This window comes from Fringilla coelebs (assembly GCF_963513975.1).
Source record: "Fringilla coelebs genome assembly, chromosome: 1".
Lineage (NCBI taxonomy): Eukaryota > Metazoa > Chordata > Aves > Passeriformes > Fringillidae > Fringilla > Fringilla coelebs.
Window position 1 is genome coordinate 119,229,900 of NC_140028.1, and position 24,787 is coordinate 119,254,686.

Below are 24,787 nucleotides of genomic sequence, written 5' to 3' on the forward strand. Positions count from 1 at the left end.
CTGATGCTAGTATACAGGTGTCTGTTGAACCTGGAGAAGTATTTTGTTGCAACTTGGGTTCTTTTATTAGTTTGTTTAGAAACAACAAACCAAAGAAGCTCTTCCTCTGAACAAATACCCTTTAACGGGCCAGACCTTTTAAAATAGGCCTTTGATGGAAATGTTTTAAAGGGTTTTGTTAAACTTCTAAAACTATTTATTGAAAAGAGAGAAACAGACTAAAAATAGGAAACACCTGCTGTTGCAGGTAGTAACATACTTGGAAAGGTGATGTTCTTTTTCTGATGGTATGTGCCATTTCATTTGTAAGGTCATTATTGAAATATGGGGTTTTTTAAAGTTGAAAGTGTCTTTTTCTATAGACTGATAGTCTTTTGAGGACAAATTATTTAATGTTCTTTAGAGGGTTTTACAGAACTGTGTTTACAAATAACTCCAACAGAGTAAGTAATAGCATAGTTGAATAAATATTGAGACAAATTAATAAGAGTTTAAATTGTCCTTAAATTCAGCCTCAGAACCTTTATCTACTGTCTCCCTCTTATCATATCCCTTAAGTAATTTTGGTAAATGTATGTTGTGCTTTTTGTTTCATACTTGGGTATTGATCAGAGGAGGAATAGAACAGAATAAAAATTGTATTAAGATTTATTGCTGTAATAATTGACAGTGCTGTCAACTCCTAATTGTTAATTAATTGCTGTTTAGTAGTAACAGTAGTAGAATTTAGAAGGTACCATACCATTACTTCAGGAAGAAATTTTTTTTGTTAGCTACTGACTGTAGATTTAGCAGCTGGATTGTTGAGAAGGATGTGCATCTTTTTTTTAGTTCCCCTGAAAGGTGTGCATATATACAGTAGATATTTGAGTATCATGATCTGAGAAGGCCTTGCTTGAATGTCCTCCTTTCCTCCCTACCTGTTTCTAAGTTCTTCCTGATTCTAATTACTATATAATGGATAAGAATAGCAAAATAACTGGTGTTCTGGGAATTCTGAATGCTCCATTTTTCAGATTGCTAAATGAAACAGGGCTGTACTACTTTTCAAAGTTACTCTGAGCTAGGAGTGAGGCATTGCTTGTCTACACTATGCATCAGAAATAAACAATATTTCAAACTCAAATGCAAAAATGAGATTTTTAATATTTTTTTTTACATAATTCAATGCAAGGAGAAATTTTACTGCGTGTAGGAAAGTTTCTCTTTCATATCTTTTTTCTTACCTTTACTTAATTAAAACTGATTTCTGACATACCAGGGCATTTATTAGAATGCTTGATCTCTTAGACATTCCTGAGCAGAAAATGAGCTTTCTCTGCTGAGAAGCCTGCCTGAGCTTGACTTGTGTGAACCTGGAGCACCCCTTTCACCTGCAAAAAGTGCAATGCCCTTCTGTTGCTTTCTATTACATCAATCATTAAGGAAGTACAGATACTTCAGGCTTACATGAATGCCAGGCAAAACTATGGAAGCCAAAGAATGGCATGTAATTTTTGGTGAGCTTTTATAGTGAGTATTCTTCCTGTTGTCATCATTGTAAAGAATTTTTTATAATTATGGTCAGCTAGCTTTGTATTCATTGGTGTCACTATTTCATTAATTATTCTATATTCAAATTCTATGTGAGGGCAAAGATAATGTGAGAATTTTGAAGGAATTGGTAACTTCTTGTATTTCCTATGTGTTCACCCCAGGCAATTTTTTTGTTTGTTTTTTGGGGAGGTCAGCATGGGGTGGATGTGGGGGTTTGGATTGTTTGTTTGTTGTGGTTGGTTGGGTTTTTTTGTTGGGGTTTAGGAGGGGTTTTGCTTGTTTGGAGGGGATTGGTGGGGGTGGTTTTTGTTTGGTTTGTTGATGCTGCATGGTTTTGACTGGGATAATAAAGTAAAACCAGAATGTATAAGAACATGCCAGGGTCTTAGTACATCTTTGATTATTAAGCTCATCTATATCCTAAAATGTCTGCTTAATGTTGATATTTTTAAGCTTATATAAATTTTTTAATTTTCTGTTTTAAACTGACCATTCAGCTTTTGGTTTTATTCTCCCTCTGCATGCCTCAGTTTATGAGTGGTTGCGTGAGGGTAAAACCTCATCTTTATCCTTGTGCTGTATGGGTCCAGACCATTGAGGTGAGAGGCCACAGGGCAGCATCCAGTTCTAGTGGAGCTTTGAAGCTTCACCCATTCCCTGCCCTGCAAAATCCTGTCCTTTCTAAGAGCTGGACTGAGATGGCCAGATGAGTTCAATGGAGGGCACCAAATCCCTTGCTACACTTGGCTTCCCAGTGGCTGGGGATACTGGAACCCATTCACTAACTTCAGTGTATGAAATAATCTATTTCACCTTCTCAGTTCTCAAGATTATTTGAGATTCTCTTTCAAAAACAGATGTCAAAGGTACAAAACTGCAAAGGTTCTGCTCCATGTATGTACAAGTCACAAACAGGACGGGACTGCTGTGGATGCGCCTTGAGCTGTTTTATTTTCCAGCATCAGTCTCATTCCATGGTTATGACAATGGGAAGATGCCAGCAGTTCACATCCCAGGCAGCAGACCGAGAACTTAATGTTACAGCTTACTTTATCAGTTTTTGACCAATCACACAAAGCAGAAGCACATTGACAGTGGTTCTATCCAACCACTATAAGCACACGTACCTTTGGTTAAAACAAAGCTTGCTTATTTTGAATACAATACCTGCTTGTAAGCCTTAAAACACAATGCACAGAGCTCCATTATTAAGTTTCAAACTTCCTAATATCTTGCTAGATAAACTTTCCTACAGCTTAGGGGGTTATGCTAGGCAATCCTTAATACACAGACCATTGTTCTATTTGTCCTTGCTTTTCTACTTTTTAAATAATTTTTCTGCTGACCTACTCATGGCTACTGCTTAGCTCTAATCACTGCTGTCCCTGAGGCCTGCTTTTTGCAGCTTTCCCAAAACCCTCTGATTTTGTGGATTCCCACAGGCAAATAAAAGAGTCTTGTTGCTCAAGGCTGATAGTCAGCAGCACTTCATGATTTTCTCATATGCCAGTTCCTGTTATCCCAATAATTCTTAGACTTCCAAAAGGTGCTGTTTGGGGATAACTATTTTATTTAAGTTTATTGACAGTTAGTTTGCAGAAAAATAGATTTTTAATCTCAGAGTTTTAGGTTCACATTTGTGGACTATTTTCAGTGATGACATCTTCCTCTTAAAGAGAGGGACACCTCCACACCACACCCTCACTTCCTTTGGGAAAGGGATATATGATATATGGTTTTGTGTGCTTCTTGTTCCCTGCAAAGTAGGCTTGTTGCTGGATGTTTCACATGTAGCTCTGGTGACAAATCTGGAGTTGTTCATGGCCTTGGATGAGGCATATTGGTGGTGAAATTATTCCCAGTGAAATAAAATAATAAAATTATGTAAGACACAGTATTTACCAAGGAATTTTGGAAGAAGACATTTCAGGAAAGAAAGGTTAGCTGGTGTTGTAACACATCTGGTTCCTGTCCATGCTCCATGGTCGCTGTATTCTGGAGCTTCTATTGAGTAACACTAGGGAATTGTGCTCTTTCCTTCTTCCTTAGAAGAAATGGCTTAGTTCTGCGCACTCCCTATCAGCAGGAAGCAAAGATTAGGAATCCTGTCTCTTACAAGACTGCAGAGTAGTAGCACAAAAGTTAAGCTGCTTATAGTCATTTTAGTGACTCACAGGAAAAATATGTTTTGTTTCCTTCTCGTACAATCCTCCCTTAAAATAAACCGAAAACTCCCTCAACCACTGTTTGCAGAGGAGAGAAGACACAGTATTAAAGTGAGAGTAAAAAGCTTTCCTTTCTCATTGCTGGTAAAGATGAAGAGGTTGAACTGGTAAAACACTGGCTGTGCTGCTTAAAGCAGCTCAGTTTAGTATTTCCAACCAAAATTAGAGGTGGCCTGTTTCCAGTGACACTTGGAAATTTAGTGCTGTGTTGATAGTCTGAAATGGAGATCCTCTGGCATTGCAAATGAAATATGTGCCACTGCAGTTCAGTTGTGGTTTAGCTGGTCATGGAGTTGGGATATAATCATATTATTTTAACTCCTGGAGATCATTACTGCTTTGGGAAATAAAACCCTCAAGCATCAGAACTGTCAAGATACATATTTTTTTAAGTTTTATATAAAGTAATACTAGGTTTTATTTATTTTTGAATGTTTAGCCAGGTTTTCATTATTAAAACTAGATGAGAGCAGGGTTTGAGTATTTGAGTAATATTAATATGAAAGCCAAACACAAACCTATAAATTTTAAATTTTTTTAGTAGGAAAACTAGCTGTTTTGAAATAACTGCTTCCTTTATGCTAAACTGTTTATCCTAAAATATGGTCTTAAGCATGTACTCACCTCACAATGAAAAAACAGAGCCTTGTGGTTTATGTAAAGATTGTTCTTCAAACTACCGGTTACCAAGTTTTGCCCAAAAAAGGCCAAACTTCCCAATGGATTTGCCCAAACAAGGCCTGGGTTCTCATAGAAACCCACAGAAGCCAACCCTCAATCAGTCAATTGTCAACTCTAAACATTTATTTCCTTATAATTTTGGCAAAATGCTAAGAGCAGGATGAATGCTCCTCATTCTTCTTCTTTTTGGTGTCACTTCCAGATGTGCTGGGTAGCGATGTGTCTGACCTTAGAGAGGGGAGAAATGTGTGAAACGCTGGAAATGGAGCAGTTTCACTGAGTACCTAGAAATTCTGCAGGCAGGGCTGGGTCCCCTCCTTTTCCTCCACTCTCTCCAGTCTGGCAGTGTAGGGAATGACAAACTCTTTGCCCCCAGAGGCAGCCCAGCACCAGGTCACCTCCAGGGAGTCACAGCCATGCAAGCAGAGGGGCTTTGCTGGCATCAGGAGTCATCTGGGGACTTTGCTGGCATCAGGAATCATCTGGGGACTTTGCTGGCATCAGGAGTCCTTCAGTCCAACCAAAGTGGTTGAAGAGACCATTGTGCTGGTGGGGGCAGTGCTGCAGGTCATGAAAGTGGTTTGATCATTGTTTCAGTACAGAATAGTCTCCTTAGATCATTAATTAAGTTTTATTTTAATTGATTTTGGGGACCTTCCCTTATCTGAGTGAATGCCTGTCCACAGTACAGGAGTTTTTAAAACTCTCAGCCAAAAGAGACGTGATAATGTGGTGAGGAATGAAAATGCTCATTTAATTACAGAAATGGGATCATTTTAGAGATTACTAATGATATATGTTATGTCCTGTGTGCTTGACTGTTAAGTGCAAATGGACCTTTTATTTACTCTCCAGTGGCATATCATGAGGTTATTTGACTTGAATTAAATGTTGCTAAGTTCTGTGAAAATGGCATTCTAATTTTTCTCTATGTCAAGCTTCATTAAGTGTATTTGCACTTAGAAATTGCAAGCAAGATGTTAACATTTCAAATGCTTAAAAACTGAATATTTAAAAAGTAAAATTAAATAGCAGCAGTCATGGAGGTTTTTTTCCTTCTCTAAGGGACATTTCCAGCACTGCTTATTTCTTGTTGATTTGGTTCATGAATATTTTGCCTATCAAATAAATACATTAATGATTGCATTTGGTTGCAGCAATAATTGTGTGTTTCAAATAAAAACTAATTAGCATAGTAAGTGGAAAAGCATCATGGCACATGAAGTGTGCTTGCAGTTCATTACATCTGAAAGATCACAAAGACCTTTTTTTGGCATTTGTTGCTTTTCAGCCAGTTACCAGCAATTATGTTCTGTTTGAATAGAAATTAAGTAGCTGATTTACAGCATTACTCTTTTTATGCTGAGGCATGAGCTACTGAGATTGAGGGTGTCTTCAATCACAGTGCACTGTAATATCCTCTGAAAGGGTTAGGGTTATACCCTCCTGCACAGCACTCTGTCTTGTAGTTGCTGCTGGAGATTTGTTTGGGTTTTCAGAGGAGAAGGTGATAGCAGGAGATGACTTAAATTTGGGTTGATTGGGTTGCCATTCTTTGTGCCAGAGGCAGCTGCAGCCTGTTCAGAGGTCTGAGAGGGCCCTCGAGGTCTGAGCTCCGTCTCCAGTCAGTACCCCTCTAAAAGGGACCAGGAAAGCCCACAGCTGGAATGTTTTATACCACTCAGCCTCAGTTAATGCAGATTATTTGGGGGACCGAGAATTGGTAAGTTCTCTTAATTTTTGGTAAGGGAAAACTCTCCTTAAGGCAGTAGATTACCTGGAATAAGGGTTTCAAGAGTAGCAAAGCAGTACATGTTCAAATAGACAGATAAAAGCATGACTGAATTGATCAAGTGTTTGGTTTGAGAACTTCAGTTCTTATTTGTGTGTTATTTGTATATAATATATGGTACTGGAAAGTTATGCACACTCTCATTTTTCACCTTAATTGCCTGTTTGAAGGCAGCATGACAGATCCAAAGGTTGCTCTCAGCAGCTGAGGAGCACTGTGGTCACTTACTGTTGTGCAGTAATTAACTTAATTGCAGAAATTAAAACATTTTTTAAATATTCAGAATCCTTGACTGAACTACATGCATTTTTTCTCTTTTCTATTGTCCATATCTGAAATAACCTTTTCTTGCATATGGTTATATCACAATTTTTTTTTTTTCCAATGAAAGATGTTTTTCAGGTTTGCAAGTCCTTCTGTTTGTTTACTTGGCTGTTTGGTTTTTAAATTAAAAATGGAAAATGTCAAGTGATCATCTCAGTTGTGTTGCTAAAATACTTTTAGTAACTGTGCACTAAATTAACACATGTGAAGCTGTAATCAGAACCCTTTTTGTCTGGACAAGATAAGGGATGACCATTATTTTTAAAAGCTCACAGTCTGAATTTAATAGTGGCAGCTTGCGAGGATGGAACAGGATTGCTCCAAAGTAGTGTTATATAAAAGGTTCTATTCTGCTGTAATATCAAAGCACAGGCTTGTTTCTGGGTAGGTTATCTGAAGTACCATGTGTTATTTTATCACCCACCAAGATACCATTTTCTCATATGACAAAACCCTGAGTTCTTGTGTCTCACAGGGGTTGTGTTACAAAATGGAATTTCAGTTGTGTTAGTCTGAGTTTGTGAATGGATGATGTTGGCTGTGGTGTTCTCAGAAGTTTTTGTGCTTCAGTTTTCAATGATTTTCTGCTTTTGAACTTCTCTGACCCTTTTTTCTACTCCCTCTTACAGTGATCTCCTCTGATTGCATCTCAGAGGTTCTGCATTCATTCCGACTCAGTGAAGCTAAAAGGCTGGGAGTGCTGTCCCTGGGATCATGGTGTCTTTCCAATGAAGAGGCAGTTTTTTACAAATTCCCATTTTCCTTGGGAACTCCACAAGGAGTGCCTTGCTTCCCTGGGAGGTGCACCAATATGAAGGGGCCAGTGTGTGCTAATCCAGGGTGTTAAGTCAGCAGCTGCTGCTTAGCCTTCCAGCTGCCTGTGTGTGCATTCCCAATTTATACTTGTTGGGCTTTTTTACTGAGGCAGCCTCCATTTAAATAAACCTTCTTTTTGACATTTCCTTTTGCTAACCACTTGTCTACATGTGTAATATGTAATTTGCAGTTATTAAGATTAATGAGAACCTTTTTGTGCTGGAAGGCTTTAGGAGAAGTCCACAGCAGTTCAGCTTTTGGGCTGTGACTTCTGAGGCTTTACCTTGTCTTTGGACTGCATTATTCTCCTGCTGTAATGCAGCAATTGCAATCACTCAGTTGCTGTGTGGGAAGTCCACAGGCCTGGGTTGAGCAGCAGCCCAACAGAGCTGTCCCCCAGCTGGCCAAAAATCCTGCAGTTTCATGACGTTCTTGTATTACTTATGTAACCTGTGTCAGTAAGGGTCCCTTTTTTTATGGCTTTATGCGCTTAAGTACAATTTGATGGGGGAAATAAACTGTTTGCAGCTAAATGAGAAATTTTTGCAACTCTGGGATAGACCAAGCAAGGCAGCATTTTGTCCTAAAACATATTCTGGAGCCTTTACCCTTCACCAAAACTGTGAAACTTGACATAAGTCCAGTGTTTTCTTGTTTGTACTTGCCTAAATGTAGCTTTCTTAGTCATCTGTTTAGAGAGCTAAGTCATCTAAAGAGCTCATTGAGGAAATGTGAAAGTTTGGTGCGTGATCTCGGTCACACATTTTGATAAGTCCATCTCTGTGGCATTTAACACGTTGATCTTGGAAAGAACCTAAACTTGTGCTTAAATAGTAAAGGTGTTCTTGAATTCCAGATTTAAAACTCTTGCAGAATCATACTTATCTTCCAGTGTTCTGTCTTTGAAGTGAAGAGCATAATCTCCTGTTTGAAGATGAGGACTTTTTTTTTACTGTTAAAGATATAATTAAGGGACTGTGTTAATTTTTCTGTGATTTTTTTTCTTTTTATTTATAAGAAGACACGAATAACGCTGCATTTGGAATTGATAATGTGAAACTCATAATGGTTTCCTTGTAATGGAGGTTTAAGATGGGGAGCAATTTCCAGTAACATTGAATTTATCTATTTCTGGCTTTTTAAGCTACATCCACATAGGAACAATTGCAGACTTTTGAGGAAGCCAACAGAAATATTTGCCTTGGCATCATTAGTGAAGCGAGCCAGTTTCAAGGGAAGTGTAGGTTTTAATTAACTAGCTGAGCTGACTTATATCAGCCAGTTTCAAGGCCAAGTGAAATACAAGACAGGCACTCTGTGAACCTGCTGGTGGGCGAGCAGAACGTGTGTATGGATGTTCTGGCACTCAGGTTTGAGTCTGGGGAACCTCTGTGTTGGCAGTTTACCCCAGTGTGATCTTGCACAAAAAGGTGAGATTATCATTAACATCTCCAAGTAACTTGGGAGAGACTTGTAAGTCCTTGGTCCTTGCAAATATGTGCTTTTAAAATCCTTCTAAAATCCTTTGCAGGGCTGTTAGTTTCATTACATTAAAGGCATTTTGTTACTCTTTTAGAAATTAAACTGAAATGGAAATAAGGCCCTTGGGCTGGCAAAGGGAGTTTTGCCTTTTGGCTTTTGTTGTAACTATTTGGTATAAAATTGATTAGACTTACAGAAGACACATTTTTCAAACCTAAGTCTTTTTAAGATATGGACATCTCTAAACCCTTCCCTCCAAAAAGTAGTATGTGCAACATCAGTGAAGTGTCTTGTACTTCTCACCAGAGGCTCACTGCAGCTCACTGAGACCTTGTTAGGCTGAAATTTGTTCCCCAATAATCACCCCCACACTCATTTAGCATAGTATCCCCTATGGCAAAGATGGATAGAAGGATAATTATCAGCCATAAAGGACCTACTCAGGTTGTTGGTCTGTGAAATTTGTTGGAGGATTACAGGTACCAAAAAATTTTGGCAGTCCAGCCACTGCATTTGTAAGTGAGTAGGGATTCATGTCTCCTTCTTTAAGGAGATTTTCTGTCAGTCTTGACCTCAACTTCTGCTTTTCTTAAATGCTGCCAGGGTGGGGTTAAAACAGAACTGGCCAGTTCATATTCAAAAGGTTGAAGAGTAGTATAATTTTTACCACCTTTAGGTCATTATTTTTCTTCCAAGACTATCTTTACCACTTTGGTAGTGGTAGTGACCTTTCCTGGTCCCTGTAAGAAGAAAGCTTGTGGTTGTAAAATAATGCCACTGGAATTTGTTAGCATTTTGTAAGGTGAAAAGTGATCTTTCACAGTGATTTAAAACCAGGGCTCTTATGAAAGTGAAGTTGCTCCAGATAACTTTTCTTGTATCTTGAGGGGTAAAAGCTTTTTGCTGCATTATGTACAATGAAGATGTGGCATGTATTTTTGTGCAGAAATATTAACGTAGAACCAAGTTATATAATTGAAGACTGTGCTTATACAGGATGTGCATGCCTTTGTTTATGATTTTCTCTCTTTAAAATACTTCGCTTTTTGCAGGCTGCAAGTTATTTCTGTGTAGTGAGATGATTAGTGATCGTAGCATGCTTCAGTAGTCAGTGATTTATTTTGTTAGAACATACTCCACAGAAAATGCCTGGCTTTGTGTGAACAGTTCAAAGATGGCTCAGTGCAATTTATGGTCTCTCTCAGCCTTAATCATACACTCATGCTACTTGTCTAGTTGTCCAGCAGGTTGTGGATGTGAGAAATTGGAGGGGTCCAATCCTGCAGATGACTGAGTAATTCTGCCTCTCTTATGGATGTTAGCATCCACACTTCAGTCTTTTAAATAGTGAGGTGTGGGATGCAGAGTGAAATTCTGGAGTAGTTAGTATAAAATAAAAATTTTATTTTAATAATGTTTCATTAAAAAAAAAATCTAGCACCATATTCAATGAGAAGGACATAGCTGAAAAAACTCTCACAGCATTACACAAAGTAATTCTTCCCACTGTGGAATGAAATCAGTGGCACATAATGTTTATAAGAAGAGACAAGTCATGAAGGCAGCTAATGTACAGCAGCTGGCAGCTTGTTCTACCGGATTTAAAGTGTTACTGCAAAACCAGTGAAGTAGTGAGCCTTGGATGGGCCTTGTAACTCAAGAAGTGAGGGTTGCTAGTTAAAGTCATGTTAATCAACCAGTCCCCTCATGTTCTGGAGTAGTTTTTGTGTGTGTGCTGGATGTTTTTCTTACAAGAAAGGGAACTCAGATCAGCCCTAAGTTATATTGCTTGAATATTTTCAAGAAGAAATTTGTCATTTGTGAGTGTTTAAACCATTATAGGTGTCTCTTTGGAAACCATTTAGGCTACATTTGGCTGACTTTGACCGGTCTATGTGAGTTTGAAGAAACATTGACTAAACATGTAACGTTATACAGGGCCATTTTTGTGAGATTGACAACAGATTTTTGTCTCCCCTGCTCCTCATTCCCAAGGCAGATTAAGTGAGAGCATTGGCTGATGCATAGCATCCTGGTCAGTGGGGCAGCACGTGTTCAAAGAAAGCTTTGGGCAGCATGTGTGGTATCAGAAAACATTGCTAGTGTCTGCATGAATGTGCTTAGGCATGAGAAAAGCTGAGTGCTGGAAGTCCAGGCTTGAAGGTTCAGCATCAAGGAATACTGCTGCTTAATCCCACTGTAGCTGTACTTGCTATTCCTTAAAAAAGAAAGGAAAAAAAAGCGCTAACTACTTGGGGTTTTTTATCAAGTTTGAGATGGTTGTGATCTTTTTGTAGTTGTTAACAATACATACTCACTCTGCTCAAGAAAGTGCTAACTAACATCAGGAATGTAAGCAGAGACTGCCTAAATTGGAAGTAAATTACAATAAAGGGAGTGGAGGAGTCAGGCAGGAGCAGAAGGAAAGAGGGCAGTCCAGGGGATGAATTGCATCTATGTGCAGTCCTGTGGTACAAGAGTGAGCAAGTGGTCATCAACATCTCCATGAAAGTTTTAACTTGTTCTTATGTTGGGACATTTTGAGAGGTGAACATGACAGAGAAGCAGTTGAGAGCAGTGGAGGACAGGATATATGGGAAGAATTGGATTTAGAAAGGGGCAGGAGAGAGGGAAGGCACTGCCTGAGGCTGGGCAGAGGAAGAGGGAATGGAGGCAGAAAGGAGTGGACTGGTGGCATTTTTCGACAGTGAGCAAAAAGCTGGCAGTGGTGGGCCAAATGTGCATGTGCCTGGATAGCAGAGCCATGCAGGTTTTAGGTGGATGCAGAGGGGCTGCCAGTGTGCCCCTTTATGTCCCTCCACTGAGGAAGGACTGTGCCACGGCCCCAGGGCTGCTGCCACTTGTGGCACAGCTGTTTCTCCTCTCTTCTGCTCTTCTCTGAGGGCCTTACTGTGGCCCCAGAACATGTTTTTGTGGGGTTTTTTTAATAATAGCTGAGGAAGAGAAATACCCAGCAGTGCTATGTGTAGTTCCTGCTGCAGTGCAGAAGTGAATGCAGCATTCTCATGACTGGCAATCCAGCATCTGGTTGCAAGAGGAATAAAAATGTGTCAAGCATTCTAAGTGCTAAATTCATACAAGATTTTTTTACCATGGCTTGGATTATTCTGTGGAATTGGCATATGCAGCATAATTGACTTTAAAATAGTGTGAAGTCTTATACATGGAGGGGGGAGGGACAGATAGATAGAATAGAATCTGCATTGTGCTCCCCATGTGACAGTACCCACTGAGAGACAGGGGTCTGCTTTCTCCAGGTGCCAGCAGGCAAATTGCTCTCTGCTTTGATAACACACTCCCACAAAAGTTATGGGGCTTTTGGTTTTTGTCTTTGTATTTTCATCTTCAGCTGGTGTTCTGGGGAGCCGCTGGCAAGCTGTAGAAGGGTGGTGGACTCTCCATTAGAGCCTTTCCTTGTCCTCTCCCACAGATAATGTGCAGCACTCTGATGTAAACCAGCCCCAATTTTGTCTCCTTCAGTCAGAGAAACTGTTGTTTATAGGTGGAGGTTAATCCCATTTAAGACCTGTATTAGCAAAGACATAGTCATTTAACACAGATGCCTGAACCTGGGTTGCAGCTGATGCCTTATGTTTTAGCTTTCACATTTTTCAGATTCTGTACTGCCTTAGTGTGTGACTCTGAACTTCATATAAAGTGTTGGCAAGTTGTCTTTACAGATAAAACAATTGTTAGACAAAACAAACCTTTTCCAGCCCCAGATCCAAGGACGCCATTGCAGCTTCAGGCCCAAAAAGTAAAACCAGCAGATTGAGGAGAGCAATCTGGGAAGATGGGACTTCACAACCTGAAGCTGTAATTGGACAATTAACACCAATATGTAAATGGACCAAAACTTATAAAAGTGTGAAAACTCCTGAGTGGTCGACCACCTTGGGTAGAGCCATGGCCAAGGTGCATCCTTTAAAGGCCTTTTAATAAATACCTACTTTATTCCTTTAATTCTGTTCAGCCTCTGTTCCAGGTAGCCTCTCTAGGCATCACAGCAGTTCTCAGCTAGTTCTGGCTGGGATGAATGCCCTGCAGACATTCTGCATCGAGACAGTTCCATGGCAGGCCATGTGCCACAGGGGTGTAAAGCTAAGAGAGCATGCCATGGCAGTAGTTGTATGCTTGGCCTGCTAAATGATGATGGGTTTTATTAAAACAAAGGCAAGTAAAAGCTCTGTGTATGCTGTGTGGACCTCACTTCCTCAGAAAAATGAATTAGACACCATGGGAGATCACTGATGCTTGGCTGTGTTTGGTGAGCTTCATATGGAGTGTGATGTGCTGGCAATTACTGCAGAATTTCCCCAGGCACCACCTCTTAAGAATAACAGGCTTGGGTTTGTTGATTGGACTGGGGCTTGTACTTCATCCCTCTTCACTAAACTTTCATCGAGTTATTTATCTCTTCAGGGATGTATTGATAAAGGCATGTTAGCAAATCCTGCAGCCTAAGCTGTGCAGGAGCAAGTGTAAGGAGAAAGATTAGGATCAGTCTGAGCTTTGAGAGGCAGACTGATCCTAATAAATAGGATAAAGACATTATTGGAATAAATAATTTTAATAAATAATTTTAAATAATTTGAATTGAATAAAGACATTATCTGCTTCAGCAGTGGTGTGACAAATGTACCAGCCCTCAAGCACCATCCCCATTCAGTTCAGTTAAAAATCTTCATTAAGGCACAGCAATGAAGACATTTCAAAATATTTGTATCATGTTTTAAACCCCACAAAAAACACCAAAAGCGACTGATAAGTCAAACTAATGTGCTTATCAAGATAATGAGTTCTTAAACATTAACAATGCTTAAAATCTCTAGGAGGAAGCAAGAACAGTCGAAAGTATGGGATTTGCTTAGAGTGCCTCCTCACCAAACACAAAGTAGATAGTTCTGAGAAATAAAAGATGGAGAGCAGCAGTGCTGTGGGGAGCCATTTGGTAAAGCCAGTTTTTATTTTTGATAGTTAAAAAGACAGAAGTTACACACAAAATTGCTTTTCAAGTAATGCGTAAAACATGTTACTATAGTAATCTGCACAGGCAGGATGCACACTTTCCATTGGGAACTTTTGAAGACTATTTATGCTCAGCTCCTAAAGGTGCCTATCAACTTTGCAGGGCAAAGTTGTATTTGACACTTCAAGTTATATCAGAACTTCAATATAACCCTGGGTTTTGGTATAAGAATGCTGTCTAAACTATGAACATACTCCCTTGGCTTTGGTTCCAAAAATTCAAACCAAAACTCCTTTGTTAGATAAAAGCACAACTTCACTGCAAAGGACAATGGAAACAGTGATTGAAAACATATTTTTTCATTTGAGTGAGAAATGAAGTACTTGAGGGAATTTGGATGTGTTTGCTTCAGGGCTTCTGGTGGGCAGTGCTCTGCTTGGCAAGCATTTTGCTTCAAGAGCATTTTTGTATGACTTTTCTGATTGAGAGCTTCAGAAAATAGCTGTAGAGAAGGGAGAGAACAAAACTCAGGGATGCAGAAGAAAAGTCTCAAGACCCAACAGAAGAGATCTAATCACTCTTGGAACATCTTAAAATGTTAAAATAGCTACATTAGAAAAGAAGCAAGCTTGAGCCATTTAACACTATAAATAATGGAAAGCAGTGAAAACTAGTATTTATGAGGGGGATTGTGAAAGCTTGTGTGACAGTTGGAAATTACATCACTGTTGATGTTTCAAATTCTTGGGTAAAGTAATGCAATACTGTGTTTATGAATGAATGAGGGAGTGATGGAGCTGTGCTAAGCGTACTCTATGCATAAACTGGGTTGAGCTATTTTGTAGCTCTTGTGTCCACTTAGGTTACTTTGCGCCATTCAGTCCCCTAATTTCAGTGTAAATGCACAAAGCTGAATTCTGTATTTCTTTATTCCAGATACAGACCCACGTGTATTAGAAAAACAAGAACTTCAGCAGCCAACCTATGTTGCTCTAAGTTACATTAACAGGTAAGTGTGGATATTTTTCAGGTGTAACTGATCTTGGTTTGCACAATATATATTCTACAAAAAGGCCATGCTTATGGATGCACTCTTTTGCACCATGGGATATGACACTATCAAAACATCTGTTTTGGAAAAACAGTTGAATTAAAATTTAACTAAATTTTTAATGATTTTTGCATAGGGCACATGCAGCCCTCCAGCTGTACTGCTCAAATACTTAGGAATAGGTTTTTAGCTTTTGATGTTTTAGCTAAATCTCATGCCAAACAAGATAATTTTTCTTGGCTTAGTTTTCTATTTTACTATACTTCACATAAGTGAGTAGAGAAGGATTTCACTTATGATTGAAAAAAACTCTATCTGATAATAGTTCAGTATATAAAAGGATTTTTTTACAGAACTTCAGAAGTTTTTCAACCACAATATATATCTTTAACAATCTTGCTTACCAGCCCTGTATAACCTAAAACTTGAAAGCAATCAAGAAATTAAATAATTTTTAAAGTACTTTTCTAAGTAACAGAGCCCCAGCTTTTCAGTTATTGACTGATGGTGGTACTGAAACCTCCAGGGTACTCCAGCATGGATTATTACTTTTTATGCATAGAAGAGCAGTTTGCTTTTTTATTTTTGCTGTCTAGAGGATGAGATACAAGCTCATAACCCTGTAAGCCTGGGAGATTAACCCAAGATTCAGTTTGGCATAGACTGAGTTTCAACTCTCATAGACTGAGATTCAAACTCTCATGGGTCACGCAAAATTTTTCTTTATAATTCTACTTCATTTTAAAAATGGGAAAAAGTGAAACAAAAGCAAAAACCAACAAACTTTTAAAAACACAGAATCCACCTTTTGACTTTCTATAATGTTTGCTGCAGCAAAAAAGTGTCAGTGGGTGTGTGGGGGAAGAATACTTAGAAGTATGGAAGTAAGAAGTGGTGTTCACTTGGTGAAATGACTACATTTTCTCCACTACTTGAGACTATGATTAAGAATAGCCAGTATTGACATGATTTCCTACTTGGCAAGTAACTCTTGTTCTTCCTGGAGACAGTCCGACTCCTAAAGCATATTTTGAAATTAGCCATGACCCTTCTTAACACTTAGTTCTGCTGATCTCATTTAATGTATAAAACTTTTTTTTCCAATATGTAGGCTTGGTATGCTGTTGTGCATGTTGGTATGTTTCCTTCTTTCCATGATATACTTGGGTGTTTTCTCTTTTTGCTTCTGTGGTTATTTAACTTAATGTGAGAGAGGGGAAAGGTTTTGGGTTCTGTTTTTTTTAGGTTAGGGAAAAGCTGTTTTAAGACCACATACTTGACCATGGGACTTGTTTTAAGACAGTGGGACTTTATCATCCAGTTTGGAATCAGAGTAATTTTAAAGTAGTTTGAAAGCGATAACTCATCTAGATATCATTATTTTGGTACCCTTTAAACAGAGCTCTGTGTGACTGAGACAGTTTTAGTTGCCACACATTTTGTCCAAACTCTCTTACCCTGTCATTTCTGAAAAGTCATTCTGGAGAACCCCAAACTGTGTTTTTGTATAGTAAAACTGGATCTGAATTGATTTGTGCTTGAACCAGCTGCTATTTAGTTGCTCTTTTAGTTGTATTTTAATTTTTTCCAAAGTGCTAGTATCTTTCATTGAACCACCTGCTCTATGCAACTCAAGCTCTTGAGGGAGCAGCAATATCCATTACAGCACGAGACATGCCTTTCTATTTCCCACTACATATGCCAGAGCTGAGTTCTGCTTTGTTGTCCCAGGCTATGAACTCAGATTTTGTAGCCTAATACATGTCATAAACATGTTGCATACTGTTAGATATCAAACACCAGATACTGCTGCACTTTTTTTAAACCCATGCTTTTATGGCTTCCAAGTGGAACTGAACTTAGCTCAGTTCCTGCTGTGAGTTACAGACCTTAAAACAATCTTCCTCTGCAAGTTTGTATATTCAATATGTTCTGTGTGGGCCATACGGTCTCGTGGAGCCTGGGAAAATAGGGACAGCTGATTCTCAGGGACTGCCAAAATTGCATGATAAGGTGTACACTAAATATATGTTGTGGTAGAAAGATTAAATGGGTGTGCTTTATGCTCTGCCGATTGCCCTGTTGTATGGTGCCTGTTATGGGCTAAAACAAAACATAAATCTGGGTTGTCTGGCTTGATAGCTGGGAGGATAAAGTGTCAGTAAAACAGATAGTAGAGAGGGAAGGGTACTGGAGTCTCTGTTTACAACTTGAAACATACTCTTGTTTCCATTTCCCTTCTATCCCTGGTTATTTTCTCAGGCATATTATTTTGGCAATACTGTTTGAGCTCTGAAGTTCTGAAACAACCCTCAGATTGTGGATGTCTAAATCTGTAAGGCTCCAACTCTTTCTCCACTGGAGATTTACTGCCATTACAGCTTTCAGTAACTGCACACAGATGCTGCTTCCATAGTGTGTGATCCTCATGTAGACAGATAACGTTCCTTTTAAAATGGGTAGACAAAATATAAATTATGGGTCATAATGGTTTGTTACTGCTACATCAAACACTTCCATCAGACACTGACTGAATTGCCACAAATCCCTTTCTCAGACAAAGTTTAGTGCAGTCCCCAGTATTGATGGCTATTCCCTGCTTTCTTCTGCTTTGGTTTCTTAGAAGTCAGAATTGGAATCAATAAAAGACACACTACAGCCAAAGCAGATGCAGTTAATCTGTTTCCATCCTATAAATACAGGAGAGGTTTGTCTGCTAGGAGTTCAGTGGTGCTACTACAAGAATGGGATACTGGCTGTGGTCTGTCAGGAGAAGTTGCAAATGAGCACTTGGGCCAACATCCTCCAGTACTTTCTGGAGGCGTTTCCTTTGTAGATGGGTCAGGACACCTTTATATTTTGTATTGCATGGAAATGCAGGAGTTAGCCACAGTGATTAATATTGCTTATACTGCTACTTAAATGCAGGTTTTGTAGCTTTAAGTTAATAAACATGACTATGAATTTTGCTTGGAGTTTATTGGAATTTGCATAGCATTGTTTGAGCCTCTGAGTGTGCTGATCTGGGTCTTTAGAGGGGATGGCTCTCGAGGTTGCTCTGTTACCTGGCATTACAGCATACAGACAAGGCTTTTAGACTGGTGCACTCTAATGGAGAGAGACTTTTCAGTATTCTCATATTTGAAAGTTTCTTTCATGTGGATACTGCTGGTTACCTGTTAATGAGGGAAGCAGCGGTTGTGGGAATGTTTGAGATTTTTAGAAAACAGCAAAACAAGCATCCTGCTATTACTGGCACAAGTGAGAAGACAACAGAGGCGTGCAAATAGTTCCTTTGTCTGAAAAGGTAATATTAAAAAAATGTCTATAATAAAAAAGCTCTTATTCCCAACTTTAGTGAATGAAAAATTCTTTACAATTAAGTTTTAATGGAGGTATTTCAACTTTTAGATTGTAAGTATCAGAAATAGGAAAAAAACATAAATTATTGGAGTAAATTCCTTTCACCTTGGGTACGAAGGGTGGGACAATTAATTCTGTATTTATTACAATATCCATTAAATACATTTTTCTTAAATACAGTAATTACTTTGTTTTAAAAAGTTTCATCCAGATGGGGAAAAAAGAAAACTAGTATGCACCTACAACTGAAACTAAACAGTTATAATTATATACTGTTTCTACTTCAAATTGCATAATGGCTGTAGTAGGGACTTGTTGAAAATAAAGGCTGTTGTAATCTTAAAGTCTTTTAAAATCTAGCAAAATACTTTAATTATGTTAACCCCAGGTTCTTTTTAATAGTGTTTTTCTGTTCATAATTGAGGTCATAGAAGAAGGGTTATATAATAAAATGTTTTAAGCATCAATCCTGCAAGCAGTTAGAGCACACTGGTGAGAATGTTTTCAGTGTTGCCTCTGGGCAGTCTGTTGAATGAGACTGTTGAATATCTATAAATTTCATTCTCATGCACAGCTGGGAGCACAAATTAAACCTGGGACCAAAATTGGATGGCATTCTTAGATGAAGAGCCCAAGATTATCCTTGCACATCTCTGCACCAATCTAACATTTTTGCTCCTCCTTCCAGATTTTATTTTTAACTAGCAAGATTTTGCCTCACTGTTACCATTGTAAAGTCCTATAGGCTTCAGACATCTCATCTTCCCCCACCTCCCTTTTATTTCACCTGTCATTGACTTCTCAAGACAAAGTTTTCTTAGTTTGCCTCCTTTTTTTAATGCCATGAGAAGTAAAATCAATCATTTCTGTGAGCATATACGTTTGTGAAAGAAATTAATTGCATGTAATTAATTGCATCTGGCCACTGCAAGCTCTCCCTATGTCTTGTCCAGCTCACTATTTCTACTTCTATTACCTGTATTTTCCAGGAGTAAAACAAACAGCCAACACCATAGAATTTAATGATTATTTGAAAGTTATTTTGAAAAGTGGCAAAATTTTAAGTAATGTTATGTTTAGTATGTACTACATTACTAATGCAGTAACAAGAAGGATGGTTTTGGATTTGAGGCAAAGTACTTTGACTACATCTGTGGGGTTTTGTTGCGTGGAATCAGAAGAAAAACTTTTGCAAATAATATTGCAATGGTAATATAAATAGCTGTTCTTTAATAAAAGCTTTCAGGCGCACAAAATACAGGAATGTGCACATGTGGCAGAGGATTTCTATTATTTGTATAAGGTTAATTAATTCATATATCTAGCATGTACAACCAATAAAGGACCAGTTACCCCAGCAGCCCACCCTTGGGTCTGCCCCCTTGGAGTTGTTCCAGGGGGTTCCTTGCCCTGTATCTTGTTATGTCTCTCAGGTGTTGGTGTAAAACAAAATGTCCATGTCTTCTTGAGACTAAGACTAAACAGAATTTCAAGAATGTGTTAGAAAGGGTTAGCTATTGTTCTAAAGTGTGAGAAAGGCTGAGAAACTATACAACTATATATTAAAAGTCTATAAAGGTACAAATACATGAAAAAGCTAAAAATCTTCAGGCATCCATTTCTTAGCAGAGCATCCAAACCACGTGATACTGCACTTGCACTTTTCCTGTTGTTCAGCCCTGAGAGATTTTCCTGGGGTAAACTATGAGCAGTAGTTGCTCAAGAAGCTGATGAAAGACTGTGGCCTCTTGGAGGTCATAGCCCATGGCTGGATGTGCCATCAAAGTGCTCTATCAAACATTTCTCAAACATTTTCACCCAGCAGCAGTGAAAATCTTGTTGCTTCCTTTTTTTCCTAAGAGCACAAGCGTTGCGCTGCTTGAGTAATTTGTGGGAGACAATTCAATTTTCTCTCCTTTGATTCCCTAAGAGTGTTTTGATCCTAAGACTATTGATTATTTTGGGGTAGGATGTAGCTTCCTGGCATTCCTTCTCCTTGCCTTCTGATGCCTGTGTACCATCACTGTAATGGCTGCTGGGGCACAGTTTGGAACGAAAGTCAAGAGCCTGGAGAGAAATATGCTTGTTTTCCTTTCTTGCCATCATAATAAATACTTTTGCAGAAGGCATATGGAAAGTGAAACAATTCTGGAATGGTGAGCATCTTTCTCTAAAATAACTATTCCCTACAGCATTCACCTGATAAGCAGTAGATCAAGCTTCAAGTCTTTCTAATTAATTCAGGCACGATATTTCCACTTTGAAGTTGTATCATTGATGGTACATAACAGATTGAGACATGCTACCAACAAATATATAAAAGCCCTTAAAATTGTTTTTTTTGATCTCAAAATTGTTAATTTGATTTTTTTGAATGAGTAAAAAGCAAGTTTTTTTAAAAAGAAGGTATAACTAAGAGCCATCCTAACTTTTTTTGGTATAGCATACACTGTCTTAAATCTCATGCCATGATACAGAAACAGAAGGGTAGAGACAAGGGAGACTTTTCCATTTCAGGAATTCTATTGTAGATGAATTTTTCTGCATGGGAACATATGAGCCTGTGAATCTGCTGGAGTACTGCTGTATTACCTGTTGAGACTTGCTACATTTTATAGTGCCGAGTACCACAGATCTTCCTCTTTGTTTTAAAATTTAACTTTTCCTTCCTGTAACATGATACTGCCTCATTAGAATTGAACATCCCAGTGCAGTGATTCCCTTGGATTGTTGCTTCTCATCACATTGAAGGTGCATGCCAATGCTTCCAGTAGCTGCTGGATTTGAATGCATGTCTCAGATACAGAAAGAAAAGGATCAAAGTAGCATGTCAGTTGCCAGATAATATTTTTCTGTGTAAGCCTATTTTTAAGTTACCATTGACCAAGTAGATCATATGGTTTTATTCATGTAGCCATATCTTTATGCTCTGCTATTTGACTTGTTCTGGAGATGGAACAAGACAAACTTCAGATGATAATTCAAACAAGATGTGCAGAAATGAATGATAGTTCGGGTAAGGGGAATGCCTTTTGGTTTGGAAGGATTTATGCAGATGGCTTTGTTTTCTCTTTCTCTCTTTACCAGTTTCAAGCTAGGCAAAGCTGAAGATTTATATGATGTACGGCTCTTCTATTTCACGTCAGCAGTAAAGATCAAAAAGTAGATTGGCACTTTAAGGAAAAGCCCTAATGCCATGCCTTGAAATAAAAATTACGTGGTGAATTTAAACGTCGGACACTGAAAGAATCTGTCTTAGTTGGGGGGTTGATTTTTTTTTTAAATTGAGAGGGAATTAGCTTTCTTATGGTGATTTTTCTGTGCAAGACTCATGATTTTTCCTTTTCTTTTCCACCCCATGAATCTCAAGTGAAAGAAGCACTGCCAAGTCAGTGTCATTTCTTGCGAGTGAATGTGTGCACACCTCTGTGTAATTCAGTTACCAAGCACTAGAGCTGTCAGTATAAGTCGTCAAGATTTTCAGGATTCTTGTCTCTCTTGATATTTCTTCATCCTTTGTCAACGTGGCATGCCAAAATTGATGAAAAAACCATCTTGTTTTCCTGGCACTGTTTTTTGTCTTGGCCAGTTCTGTTTCAATTCCCAGCTTTCTGCATAGGTCTCTTGCACAAGTCACTGCATTTAGCGAAGGAGAAGGAGAAATACTTTGTCTCTTGCTTTAAAAAGGAGGGCATTTCATTTCTGGGATGTTTAAATTTGATCTTAAGCAGCAGTAATGTTCTCAGAATGACTGTGTGTTGGCTGCACAAAAAAACCTTACTGAGGTTTTTTTGCTGTCAGCCATGTGGGCCAATAAGGCTCTCAGTATCTATTTCTCTTTGTCAGACCACAATAAGATCCTAATTCTGACTAGACTCTGGCAATAACATATGTTCATTCGTTATATTGCAGTTACCTAACATGTTTGCAGAGCTATTTGGTAAACACATTAGTGTGCCCAGTTTCAAATCCTCTGCAGAAATAAGAACTTGGGTGAAACTATTATGCTTTGATTTACAAGTGAAGGATGAGCAAAAATTTTACAGTTGTGATTAGTTTTCTTTTCAAGTACAATCTGAGTTAAAATGGCTGAAAGGAGTGGCTGGTCTTCCTGTCTCAACCATTTAGAGAAATGGCTGACATATACAGCTAGTTACCTCCTATCCTGGTACATTTATTTTCTTTAAATCACCAGCAACAAAACATTACATGCACAGGAGAAAATTACAGACTGAACAAATAACTCCTTAGGAAAGGTTCATGCTGTCCAGTGTTTTGCTAAAAGCTTGTCATGACAATCTTAGCTACATGTGATGACTTGCAGATTGGTAAACTTGCTGTCCTTGGAATCCCAAGGCAGCCCAGACCAGCTGCTGGTAATTTTCATTGACTGTGGCCTGATCTTTTATGAACCTAAAATTTACTTATCACTGACCTTGTGTACAAAAGTAATTGTGCTTCTTTGTCTAATTTCACTGATTTTTTAAAAAGTAACAATATTTCATTGTAAAACTGCCTACTTTGATTCGTTGCAAAAAAGCACACATAGGATTAATCTACAGAAAGACTTAAAATTAGATTTTCAAATAAATTTAATACTTCAAAATGCAAATTATTGAATTACTTTTTATTCCTATGTTAGTTTTTAGTTATGTGAGCACACTCTGTATTCTTGGATTCGTTCCAGTCGTGAATATCCCATTAATTTATTAAAATGAAACAAACTATATCCATAATTCCTAAGGTGTATAAAGACGCTTGATGCTTTCCTCTCTTCTTCATTCTCATTTTTGCATGTGACACATCCTTGGGCTCTTGAATGTCATTTGCAAAGTCTTGCTAGTGTTCAGTGAGGGATGGGCCCTAGAAACATAAAGGCCACGTAGCAAACAGAGCTGCAGCACAAAGTTGATGTATTGTCACAGACAATAAAAGTAGGGCCACAATTTGGAGGTTGCATGCCGAGGCTGTCCAAGTCATGCTTTAGGACAGCCTGTAGCCTAGACTAGAGATTAAGTGCAGATGAGAGAATATTCTTAGTGCTTAGAGAACTTGGCTCGTGAGGAAAGAACATTGATGTCATCTTCCGCTACGTGAAACCTACTCCAAAGTGTTACTCTCAGCCTTAATTTTTATTAAATACGTTTGCGGTTGGGTTGACCTCTCAATTTGATTCTGAGCCAGAGAGAAAATTTTATATCCCGCAAAGATACATTCCTTATCCCACCACTTCCTCCACAGTGCTCCAGTGTCCCCAGAAATGGAGACCAGGTGGAGAGCTCAACAGAGTTGGTTTCTCCTCTTATTGAGGCCAAGGGTGCATTTAGCAGGCCAGCAAGGGAATTTTGGAGTCCATCGGTAAAATGCTTTTGAAAGATGGTTCTCCCAAGGCTCTGACTGGAATAGCACAGGTTATAGCAGTCTTTAAGCACAGTCTTCAGTAGAGAGCTGAAAGGAACCTGTGTTGTGCCCTGGAATCGTGACCAGGCTTCGTGCTAGAACAGAATGAAGGTCAAAACTGAAACCATCTGAAAGCAGCTGGTGGATACAAGCATGAAAGAGAGCAGTGAGGATATATGTTACAATAAGGAATTAGTGAAGCTGGACTGCCCTGATTGTGAGCAGGTATTACATAGTAAAGGAACTTTTAATATGGTGAAAACAGAGGAAAGAAGAAAAGGTTCCTTTGGCTTTTGATTTTCCTCTGGGGCTGCTCTCCTAAACTTGTAAAGTGCTGAGAAGGAGGAGCCCTGGCACATCATCTGTGATTTTTTGTTTAATCTACCTAATTTTGCCAAGATAGTATGGTATCATGTAATCAGAAAATAATTTTTAACAGTGTAGAGACAATAGGCAAAACCATGGGGATTCCTCAATTTTTGTTTAGAATGTAAAAACAGAGAAGGGATTGCTCTGATCTTTCCCTTGGATTTTTCTGAAACATCTTATCCAGAACTCAAACAGTGAACACAATGTACAAGGTTGTAAAGTGAGAACTTGCATGATGAAGGAGAAGTAAAACCCTGAAACTGGTGCAAATACATGTGTTTTTTCTGATGTACTGTGGAATATGTTTGTGAATAGAGGTGGACTGTTGCCTGTCTTCGACCTCTGAAAGTCTAAAGTCTAATTCAATCCACATAAACAATAGTTGTGCATATTACATAATATTACACATTGTTTAAGTAGCTTATGTTGGATTATGGTGACCTGAAACACTCCAAAAGGCTTGCTTGGCTCAGCAAACAAATGCTATTGAAGGGAGACTTTATTTAATTAATTTGGCTCAGTTATAGTACAATTAGTCAGGCTGATTTAGTACTTTCTGAGTCCTGGTTTCCCCGAAGCAGTACAATTTTGCAGACTCTAGATTTCTTGTCTCAATTTTTCAGAGAATTGAGAAAGGTTTTCTTTCATTGTCAGTGTTAGGGGGTTTGTCTGTGCAGTTTTGTTGGTTTCTTTACATCAGGCAAGTATTTCCCCAGGTGGTATATAAGGATACAGGCAGAGATGGAAATGATTACACC

At 38.6% G+C, this 24,787-nt stretch overlaps 1 protein-coding gene across 1 annotated transcript in view; it reads left to right on the forward strand.

Moving 5' to 3' along the window:
• JAZF1 (JAZF zinc finger 1) overlaps nt 1-24,787 on the forward strand; it is a gene marked incomplete at both ends in the record, with an annotated part of 186,964 nt that overhangs the window by 88,860 nt on the left and 73,317 nt on the right. The window contains one exon of the mRNA XM_084211686.1: nt 14,783-14,855. Coding sequence (XP_084067812.1) covers nt 14,783-14,855 — 73 coding nt within the window. The remainder of the gene's footprint in view (nt 1-14,782; nt 14,856-24,787) is intronic.